General features: G+C 45.5%; 1 protein-coding gene across 1 annotated transcript; it reads right to left on the reverse strand.

Annotated features, from left to right (window-relative positions):
• Nucleotides 1–3339: 3339 nt before the first annotated feature.
• LOC136610054 (uncharacterized) lies at nt 3340–5779 on the reverse strand. Its single transcript, XM_066589320.1, has 4 exons — nt 5687–5779; nt 5504–5598; nt 4966–5112; nt 3340–4248 (listed from the first exon to the last, which is right to left on the reverse strand). The coding sequence occupies exons 1-4, from the start codon at nt 5777–5779 to the stop codon at nt 3354–3356; spliced, it is 1230 nt and encodes a 409-aa protein (XP_066445417.1). The 3' UTR covers nt 3340–3353.
• Nucleotides 5780–11639: the final 5860 nt, after the last annotated feature.

Below are 11639 nucleotides of genomic sequence, written 5' to 3' on the forward strand. Positions count from 1 at the left end.
CCTCCACCCATGGCTATAGGCGGCACCCCTGCCACAACCTCCCGCTACAGGCGGCACCCCTGCCACCACCTAACGCTCCAGGCGGCCCCTCTGGCACCACCGCTCCAGGCGACCCCCCTGACACCACCGCTACAGGCGGCCCCCCTGGCACCACCGCTACAGGCGGCCCCCCTGACACCACCGCTACAGGCGGCCCCCCTGACACCACCGCTACAGGCGGCCCCCCTGGCACCACCGCTACAGGAGGCCCCCCTGGCACCACCGCTACAGGCGGCCCCCCTTGCACCACCGCTACAGGCGGCCCCCCTGGCACCACCGCTACAGGCGGCACCCCTGGCACCACCGCTACAGGCGGCACCCCTGGCACCACCGCTACAGGCGGCACCCCTGGCACCACCGCTACAGGCGGCCCCCCTGGCACCACCGCTACAGGCGGCCCCCCTGGAACAACCTACCGTTGCAGGCGGCACCCCTGCCACCACCGCTACAAGCGGCACCCCAGCCACCACTGCTTCTGGCGGCACCCCTGCCATCAGCGCCACAGATGTGCCCCCTACACACAGCGTTGCAGGCGGCCCCCCTGCCACCACCTACCGCTACAGGTGTCCCACCAGCAACCACCGCTACAGGCGGCACTCATGCAACCACCGATGCCGACACCACTACTAACAGCAACGGAGCCCCAACACTATGATGATACCAACGGCCGAAGGTAAACTTATGCGTGTCGTACACTCATTCCCAGATTCATCTCACAGCCAGTGCTGCAGGTTATGGTTCTGCAAACCTTTTTTTTTTTTTTTTTCAGGCAGCAAGTTCATACTAATCCACCAGAAGAGATGGCGTGGTACCAGCGCATGGGGATTAATGTCTTAAGAATGATTATGCTGGTGAGTTAACCACGTCTTTCATCCTTTGTCACAGATCTGAAGGTGGCGACGGGTGAGTGTAATTTGTGTCCACATCTCTGAGAAGCACGTCCACAAATACGGAATGGCGCCAGCATCCAGACCACATGAGGCATTCACCAAGCCGCCTTTTGGATTGGCCTTTGGTCGCTTAACACAGTGTCAATTTGGCGTTTCAAGACTACGCGGAATGGACACTCATGTGAAGTGACGTTCTGCTCGACTTCATGTGCTTATATCCCTTTTGTTGTAGGTTGAAAGTAAGCCCCAAATCTGGGACACAGCCGACGAGGGCTACAGTGACAGGGATGTGAAGGCGGACGCATGGTTATCAGTGTGCTCGGGGATGTATCCGGATTGGGACTCCGCCACTGCTGCCCGTCAAAATGAGATATGTAAGTTTACATTCATATGTACCTAAATTGCTGATTCGCTTGCTATTGCAGCGATGATGTGTCTGATTTACCTGCATTGTTCCTTGCAGAAAAAAGGAGAGAAAGAAGAAAGGTAAAATAGAATGACCGTGTATGTAACATTTTTCTTTACCTTGCAGTGAAAGATGTGAAAAATCGATGGCGGTCTGTCCGCGATCGCTACAAAAAGCATGAAAAGGAGTGCGAAAAGAGTGGCTCTTCTCCCTCAAAAAAGAAATGTCCATATGCTGACGAGCTGGCGTTTATACGAACCAGCAAAAAACTGCGACCGTAAGTTGTAGCGCCACACCCTCACTCAAAACTGGTTGTCCTGTCCAAGCAAGTGGGCTAATATACTTGTGTATGGCCATATTAATGCACGATGTATATTACAAAGTGCATTAATATGGACATACAGAAGTGTATAACCCCTCTTGCTTTTACGGGACAACCGCTGTAATATTGTTGTCCTCCTCTACATAATTGTTGTTTTATGTTTCACAGAACCAGCGGTAACGTGCAGCCATCGCAACCCACGATGCAAGAAACATCCGAAGAAACGGGCCAGCCGGACACAGAATTGTCTGCAGATATTGACATAAATGCAGGTACCCCAACCTTGGACGACAGCCGACTAAGTGCACCTGATTCAGACACAATTTGCGTTAGCAATGAAGCGTCGGGACAATCAGCGGCGGCTAGCAGGCGAGGGACACACAGGGAGCCCAGTTGTGAGCCGGCCGTACGTAACGTTGTTACCCGCGGACGTAAAAAAAAAAAAGAGCTTGATGCAGCCGAAGAAGCAATGGCACTGTTGCGCCAAGCTGACAAGGAAGACCAATGGGATACGATGGGTGCGGCAGTGGCGGCACGCATCCGTGAGTTGTCGGCTGAGCGTCAATGGGCTATATCGCCAGTTATTTATGCTGCTCTAGAGGTCTTTGCGTCTCCACGCCCTATCGCTGACTCTAGCGATATTATCCAGGCAATGAAAAATGCTGCATTTGCTGCCAACCCCCCGTCCTCACGAACCTTGTTTCCTTCACAATCCTGCCCTGAACAATCAGACAAGGTTGCAAGGACACCAGCTATCCGATACAGTATGCTTCACACGATAGTGGTTTCACGGAGAACATGACGAGCGGTTCACCATCACAACAGTCGTTCATGTCACTCATGAACAGCCCTTTGCCACAAACATCCCAAAACCCTACCTCAGTATTCAATTCACCACCGGCCGGTGTGCAAAGAAGTGAAGTAACATACAGGAATTATACGGCACTTCAGTGACCCCTCAATCATTGTCGGATCACTGCAATGTCGTGTAATTGATAGGTGCCGTTTGCATGTTCTCAAGAGCCGTTATCGTGTGTTACACTGCATGGGATTGCCTGGTGTCCCCGTACTTACTTAAGATTGTTAAAAAACTGCGTCCTCTAACCGTACCTCCCTGGCCGGCTGCAACGCGTCAAAATGTAACACATTCCTTTTTTTCTTTCTTGCGTTACTGACTGCATTATGTTGGAAAGAAAAAAAAAAGAAGGTATCGTCTAAGTACATTCTCCCGAAAAAGTGCCTTTACTTAACACATATTGACTGGCTGCTAGCTGGTTGGCTGTCCTCCAAGGTTGGGGTAATGCAAAAGTCTCTGTCATTCGTAAATTGTTTTTTTAATTTGTTCTTAATAAATGTAAACGTTGGGATTTCAGCCCGCAGATACCCAAAACAGGAGATGTGAGTCGTGCGTCTGGTTGAATTTAGTTTATATTTGTTCCCTTACTTCAGACTCTCTTGCTCACTTCTCATTGTGGTGGCCCAACTCTGCTAAAATAAAGCCCAAAAGAAAGACGAAACAGTTCTGCCAAGTAACTTTGTTTTTAATTTGTAATAACTTGAAAATGCAGTGCATTAGCACTAGAAACAGGGTTTTTTTATGTCAATGTTTGGCATGTCATGCCGCAAATAAACAATTTTTCTTGCATTTTGTCTTCATGGTTCTTCTGAAGCTGGTGGCCGGGGGATCAAACTGCGATTAGGGCTGCACACCACCCACACAAGAGTACTGCCATGGCACGGCGCCTTCGGGACTATGGAAGTAGTCAGTGAAGTGTTCTCGTACCTGCACAGCGGTTGCAGCAGGACGTCCAGCACCCCAGTTGATGACCGTGTCAAAGGCAGGGTGCAGTTCTTCCACATCTACCTCGGGACGATATTCCCGGAGGTAGTTGTGAAGAACACAACATGCCTTGACAAGGTCATCAACTGTGGTAGGGTCTACCATTAGGGTAGTCCCTAGAACCCTCCACTGACTAACCATAATCCCGAAGGCACATTCAACCACTCGACGTGCCCGGCTCAGCCTATAATTAAAAATCCTTTTCCGGGCATTCAGTCCTCTTCGCGGGTATGGGCGCAACAGGTTCGGCATCAACGGGAACGCCTCATCCGATACCATCACGAAGGGGACTGGATGTGTGGTTCCCGGCAAAGGTTGTGGGTCTGGGAGCGACACGCCATCTCGGAGAATTTGCATCCCAATCTGTGATGTTCGCAGCACCCGAGAATCCCCAGTACTACCATAGGCGCCGACATCGATGCAAACAAATTTAGAATGTGCATCAGCCACCGCCATCAGGACTACAGAGAAAAATTTCTTGTAGTTATAAAACTTAGAGCCGGAGTGCGGTGGCTGAAGCACACGGACATGTTTGCCATCAACCGCGCCTATGCAGTTAGGAAATTTGGCAACAGTTTGAAAGCCTGCTGCAACACGTTGCCAAGTCTCCTCGGATGGTGAAGGCATCACGATGGGCTGCAACTTCTGCCAGATGACGCTGCATGTGCACCTCACAATTTCAGTGATGGTCGATTTACCAACATGAAATTGGAGATGCAGGGATGCATAGCTCTCTCCTGTGGCCAAGAAGCTGAAAAGGAAGCAGAGAAAAAGGGGAAAAGGATTAGTGAAATCAAAAGAACTAAAGTAGCATGTCACATACAGATCAACAGATTACATTTTCAGCATTTTCATAATGCAAATATTTGGCCAAAGTGCCTGGAACTTCCTTGCTATCTGCATTCCATTACAACAATGTTGAATGAAACATAGAGTATTTGTCCCTTTTTTCTTCATTTATCTGCATCGTACCGTTGTACTACATGGGCCCAGTAAAATTGATGAAAATTAATATTTCGTCGCCATACAAATACTCAATGTTGCTTAGTGGGACAGATGCAAAGCGGCTTTTTTTTGGGGGGGGGGGGTTTGTTGTCACCTACAGTAACTCAGCTCAGAGATTGTGTTGCCACAGGGGTTTGTACTTGTGTTGTCAGATTATTGGGTACAGGTGCACTAGCTAGCAAGCAAGGGATTTATATGAAATGTTACAGTTTGCTATGACAACCACCAACTCCATAAGCTGACTGATGCACCGGTAAAGTACGCCGAGGACTCACACATACGCACATCAACAAGACATGGCAATGAGTTATGGAGGACTGTGCAAGGGATCTAAGTTTCAACACGCTCACAGACGGATACGTGCGTGCCAATACTATGTCAGCGTACAATCCCATTTTAACCAGTCTCCAGTCAGACTCAATCAGTAAGTAATTCTTACAAAAGACATATTTTGGTTACTTACCAAAGGGTGATGAGCAGCCTTTCCTCTGCAGTGATCGCCTTTCGCATTTGGGTGTCCTGAAATGTGAGATCCCGGCGCACCAGCTCCAGAAGACGCTCGAAAGCCTCCTGCGGCAGGCGGCAGAACATGACAAACTTCTCCGGATGGCTACAGAGAGACATACATAAGAGACAGTGTGAGACTGTGTGTGCGGTGGGCACAGAAAGAGAGAGTGAGAGAGAGAAACACACAGAGAGGGAAACATAGGGAGAGAGAGATATACAGAAAGGTGTAGAGAGGGAAAGAGAGAAAAAGAAGGGAGAGAAATATACAAAACAGTGAGAAAGAGGGAGAGAAATAGGGACACACCAAGGGAAAGAGAGAGAGGAGAGAGATAGAGGGAGGGAAAGAGAGAGAGAGTGGGAAAAAGAAGGGAGAGAGATACAGAGACACAAACAGAGGTAGAGAGAGAGAGAGAGAGAGAGAGAGCGAAACAGTGATGAAATAACATTACTGCTTCAGTAGCAGCGAAGCAAATTTCGGGCAATAATATACGTACTTTTTCAGATCTTGGTACAAGCTTACAAAGTGCCCCTTCGTCCCCCGCTCCAGCAACAGGGGATGAACCCAATACCGCCTGGATCCCCATCCGGTCTGAAACATATTTTCAGCAATACATTAGCCCACTATTCGCAAGTTTAGCAAGTTAAACACACATTTGCATTTCACGTATATAGCTGACCTTGTTGGTTTTTGCGGTGTGCATCAGCAGGACACAGATCAGATACTTTCGCCTGTAATATTTTCGAAGACGCATTCTCTGTCCACTTTCCATCTTTCCTAGCTGTGCTTTCCCTGAACAAGGGGTCAGTGAACAGGGTGTTTCCACTTCCTTCCCAGTTGTGGGGAGGGATCATGACATCACAGGAAGCAGTCGAAATCTGCAGCAAAATCTGCAAGAAAATACGCGACTACATAGCAAATACCGCAGCGGTATTTTCTGCCGCTTCTTCGAGGCGGATTTTGATGCGGTTAAACCGCAATGAAATACGCGTATAAAACCGCAACAAAATTTAAGTCAGTATATGCGGTTTTGCCGCTGATGCGTCTGGGTTGCGGCAAATACGCAACGGAAAATACGCAGGACTTACGCAGCAAATCCGCCGTGTGTGAACCTAGGCTTAATGACCAGGCCAGATTTAGGAAATCTGATGTGTCACGTTAGCATAGAATAGCTCCATAAGGCTGGGTTCACACAGGGCAGATTTGCCGCGGTTTTGCCGCAGAAGAACTGCTTCTGCGGCAAAACCGCTTCAAAGGTTAATTTGGGCTTGCGGATTTTCGTGCGGAAAAATCCGCAAGCGTTTTTTTCCGCAGCGCTTTTTTACTTTTTGTCGTATATTTGGTGCGGTTTTGGTTGCGTCCATAGAGGTCTATGGACAAAAAAGCGCTGCGGAAAAGACCAAAGAATGAACATGCTGCCTCTTTTAAAACCGCGACGCAGTTGCATTTCCGCACTGTGGCTGTGCAGAAAAAATCCGTCCTGTGAGAACAGCTTTTTGGCAAATCTTATTTGCGCTGCGTTGCACTGCAAATGCAGCGGTTTTGCCGCAGTGCGGATATGCAACGGCAATCCGCAGCAAATCTGCCCTGTGTGAACCCAGCCTAAAGCTTTTGCATATCCAAGTGATTCTGACATTGTTTTTTGTTGTACTTCATTTAGATGGTAAAAATAGTCTGATAGAATGTGTGTTTATTTATTAAAAAAGACCCAAATTTGAGGAAAAAATGTTAAAAAATTTTCATTTTTTCACATTTTCAATTGTAATATCTCAAATATGTACAAACATCCTGTACAAACTTTTGATAAGATATATATTTCCATCTGTTAACATTATTCTGGCGCACATTTAAAAAGCTTTTCGCTTTTTTTAGCCATTTAAGAGACGTACAAATTTAACATTATCAACATTTTGAGGAACACTTTGTTTTCCTGCACCAAGCCAAGATTGCAAAGGTTCATATGTGTCAGAATGAAGATACTCCAAATGAGCCCATTTTAAAAACTACACCCCTTAATGTATTCACTGAGGGGGGTCATGAGTATTTTGACCCTACCGTTTTTTTCAGGAATAATTGCGATTTAGAGGAGAAAAAATAAAATTTCATATTTTTGCAAATATGTCATTTTAAAGGCAGTTTTTTTTTCTAGAAAAAATGCACATGAAAATGAGAATTTACATGCCAAAATTGATACCCCCGTTTGTGGCCCTAATATTACGTCCGTATGCACAACGGGGCCCAAACCAAAAGGAGCAGCCAGTGCCTTTCAGAAGAGGGATTTTGCTTGAAGGTGTATCAGGCCCCATAGGACACTGGTAATGCCCTGGTGATCAGCCAAAATGATATAGAACCCCCACAAATGACCCCATTCATCTAGGGGTGTACTGCATATTTTTAGTCCACAGTTTTTGAATGAATCTAAGCAAAGCATAAAGAAATAATTATGATTTTCATTTTTTTGGCAATTGTGTCAATTTAAAAAGTTTTTTAGTACAGCACACATTAAAATGAAGGCTTGCACCCCAAAATGGATACTCCTGTTTGTCCCGTGTTCAGAAACATACCCATTGTGGCCCTAATCTACTTACAGGACACATGGCTAGGCCTATAATGGAAGGAACACCGGTTGGATTTCAGGGCACAACTGCATAAATTCCAGGACTCATTGCCCACTTGTAGAGCCCTTGAGCGGCCAAAATGATGGAGAACCCCCACAAATAACCCCATTTTGAAAACTAGACCCCTTAACGAATTCATCTAGGGGTGTACTGCATATTTTAACCCCACACTGTTTTAAATTAATCTAAACAAAGCAGAAGGAAATAATTACAATTTTCTTGCTTTCAACCCAAAATGGATCCTCCTTTTTCACCCGTGTTATGAAACATACGCATTTTGGCCCTAATCTGCTTACAGGACACATGGCCTATAAGGGAGAGAACACCCATTCGATTTCGGAGCACGTCTGAATAAATTCCAGGCCCCATTGCACACTTGTGCAGAAGAAAAATTGACTCCCTAAAAATAATCCCTCCCCACTGCGTCCTTTTTGGCGTTTCCTAAATCTTAGATAAAAGTAATAATGTAAAATGCGTGGTAAATCCGAAGACAGGGGTAATTTCAGAGGCTGGTTGGTATGGGTACATGAGGCAATAAAACCGGGTATCCTTCCTCCTCCCATGCTTATTTCTTTACCTCAGCAGCAGCGATGGAGTGTAAAAAGTGGCGCTCTGTGAGGCTCTGTAAGCTTGCTGAGGTGCGACGGTCTCACACAGAAGGCGCTCAACAAGCTTCTCCTGAAATTGCAGGAAGGCGAGCGTTCCCGGGGCTTCTTGTAAATTACAGGTAGCGATCTAAATAACGCCAGGCTCACATAGCCATATGTGGAATCCGCTTGTGGAGGCCTGCAGCGGATCCCAGCTGTGAGTCTGGCCTTGGCCCTGCGTATGGCCGCGTAATGTACTGTCCATAACTGCCTACTCACACAAGTTGTCATGCACTGTTCACCTTTATTTGTTTATATTCCTTGCGCCATGGCTTAGTGATGATGCGGGTACCCAAAACCCGTACACAATGTAGTTGCGTATGGGCTGCGAATATATCCATGACTATGGAGCACAATGGGCTCTATGTCGCAGATATCCGCGGTAAAATAGAACATGTTGCGTTCTGATTTCTGCGAGTGATTTCGTCATTCAAACCCGCTAATGTGAGCGGAATTGTGTAATCCAGTGCATTTGATTGATCTGCGTATTACCGCTGATTAAACGCATGCGGAATCCACAATTTCTTTCGGCCATGTGAAATCCTGTTTGTCACAGGGAGCAAGGAGATTTAAAATTTCCTGGGCTTCCCGACTCCTGCACATATGTCCGGCATTTTGCAGGCGAGCGCATGCGCAGAAGCCGGAATGGTCCATGGAGGATGATCGCATTAGGGTTCACTGACTGGTATCAGTGGGACTGATATACCACTAGGTATTCCAATAGCTCTTGGAATATGCCTTGTTTTCATTAGTATGCTTTTATTGTGCCTTCCCACCCAAACATTAACCCCTAACAATGCAGCTAGTTTTGGCCTTCGCTACACAGCCCCATTTTTCAAATCTGACTTGTGTCAATGTATGTGGCAATAATATGTGGCAATCCACTTGATTCTGAGTGTTTTTTTTCATGACACATTGTACTTTATGCTAGTGGTTAATTTTAGTCAATATGTTTTGCATTTATTTATTTAGAGGAAATGAGGAAAATTAGCATTTTTCAAAATTTGAAATTTTATGCTTTAACCCCTTGAGTGGCACGCCCGGAAAATTTCCGGGACGAGCTCCACTGCTCATAGCAACATAGCCCGGAAGATTTCCGGGCTATGTATCACTATGGGAGCTGCAGAGCACAATGCCACAAGCTGTGACAGTGTGCTCTGCCTGCACAGACCCACAGAGAACAAAGCAAGGGCTTTGAAAAACCAGCAGAAGATATTGCCGATATGTCGGCAATCTCCTGCTTTGTTTACAGGTTGCCATAGAGACCATCGGCTTGTCAGAAGCAAGCCGATGGTCTCTGTGGCAGGGAGAGCTGGTTGTTAGCTGTCAGAGGACAGCTAGGTACTAGCTCTTACAGCAGAGATCTGAGAAAACCTCTGATCTCTGCTGTGTTAACCCCTTACATGCTGCAGTCTATGTGACTGCAGCATGTAAAGGGCTGTCACTGCAGCATGTAAAGGGCTGTCACCATCGGACCCCCGGAATGTGATCAGGGGTCCTGATGGGTCCCTGTGGAAGTCCCCTAAAGGGACAAAAAAAAATAAAAAGTTAAAAATTATAAAAAGAATAATAAAAACACTTGTCTCCCTTTACTTTGTAAAAAAAATCAAAAATACAATCACACATGTGGTATCCATGCGTCGTAATGACCCAGAGAAGGAAGTTAATGCATTATTTAACCCCTTAATGACATGGCCCCTTTTTTTCTTTTTTCCCCATTTCTTTTTTTCCTCCCCCCTGTTTAAAAAATCACAACTTGTCCCGCAAAAAACAAGCCCTTATATGGCCGTGTCAATGGAAAAATGAAAAAGTTATGGCTCTTGAGACGCAACTGCAAAATTAGTTGAAATTCAATGATTAGACCATTTTAAAAAAACCTGCCCTGGAGGGCACGACAGGGTGGTAGGAAACCCGCCACTCAAGGGGTTAAGACATAAAAATTAAGATATGAACAAAAAATAGTTAAAAAATAATCTTTGCAATATGTCCACTTTAGGTTGGCATGATTTTCTAAGTGTCCTTTAGTTTGCATAAGTTTGAAAGCAATTTTTAAAACTTTCAAGAATATTTCCAAAATCTATTTTTTTAGGGATAAATTTAATTTTGAAGTGGCTTTGAGGAGCCTATATATTAAAAACCCCATAAATTGCCACATTTTAAAATCTCAACCACTCAAAATATTCTAAACTGTATTTAGGAAATTTGTTAACCCTTTAGGCGTTTTACAGTAAATATAGTATCATATAGGTGCAGATTAAAAATTTTATTTTTCTTGTGGCTTTAAATTTGTAAACCATTTTTCTATAACGCAGCAGGAGTTAACACAGAAGCAAAACTTAATATTTACTGCTCCGATTCTGCAGTTTTTAAAAACATTCCACTTGAGGCACTAATGTACAACATGACTCAAACACAAGCCTCAGGAATGGAAAAGTCCTTATCAATTTTGGAGTTTCCTTTTTATTAGGACTTTCTCCAGGGCCTGGTTCAGGCTTGTATATGCTGTGAGGTGCTAAAACATAAGAAAGCACCTCCAAAAGACCCCATTTTGGAAACTACACCCCTCAAGGAATTCATCTAGGGATTTCGTGACCATTTTGACCCAAACAATGTTTAATTAAAACAATTTTTCAAATTATACTTAGGTTTAGTCCTATTTTTTTCAATTTCACAAGAGGTAGTAGAAGAAAAAGAAAACAACAATATCCTAAGCAATGTCTACCCCATAATTAAACATAAACTGCTGTTTGCGCACATAGCAGTTCTCAGAATGGAAGGAGTTCAGATTTTTGGGGGGGTTGAGCAGTCCCTGGTCACGTGATCACCGTTATCCAATGGATAATGGCGATCATGTAAAAGTAAATAAAAAGCTGGTTTCATCTCCCCTCACCGATGCGATCAGTGAGAGATAAAACTTCTTACTGGAGGCCTCCGTATTTGAACTCAGACTCAATCCTCTTCCACAGAACTTCCCCGGCTCCTGCGCATGCACCCGTCGGCAAATTGCCTGACACATGCGCAGGAGCCGGGGAGCCCAGGAAATTTAAAATCTCCTTACTCCTGGCTACCAAAAGTCACCAATAACCTGGAGCAGTGACTGGTGGCCTCATTGAGCAGTCCACGGTCACGTGATAAAAACGTAGTGACCCACCATTAGGCCGATCTCACACAACTGGATAGAAATTCTGCATGCGTTTGATCCACAGTAATACGCGGATCAATCAACTGCATTGGATTACACAATTCGCACACATTAGCGTGTTGGAATTATGTAATCCACTCGCAGAAAACAGAATTAACCCTTTCCAGTCCAATGTCGGGCCTGCCCCAACATCATCATTTTCCTCCACAGCTCCGATGTCGGGGC

The sequence above is a fragment of the Eleutherodactylus coqui genome, chromosome 2 (assembly GCF_035609145.1).
Source record: "Eleutherodactylus coqui strain aEleCoq1 chromosome 2, aEleCoq1.hap1, whole genome shotgun sequence".
NCBI classification, from domain to species: Eukaryota; Metazoa; Chordata; class Amphibia; order Anura; family Eleutherodactylidae; genus Eleutherodactylus; species Eleutherodactylus coqui.

Excerpts from the sequence above, each read along its gene's own strand:
- LOC136610054 (XM_066589320.1), bottom strand. The coding sequence starts at position 5,779 with ATGGAAAGTGGACAGAGAATGCGTCTTCGAAAATATTACAGGCGAAAG. Across the intron at positions 5,599-5,686 it reads ACACCGCAAAAACCAACAAG|ACCGGATGGGGATCCAGGCG; the intron begins GTCAGCTATATA and ends AATATGTTTCAG. Across the intron at positions 5,113-5,503 it reads TTGTACCAAGATCTGAAAAA|CCATCCGGAGAAGTTTGTCA; the intron begins GTACGTATATTA and ends GTCTCTCTGTAG.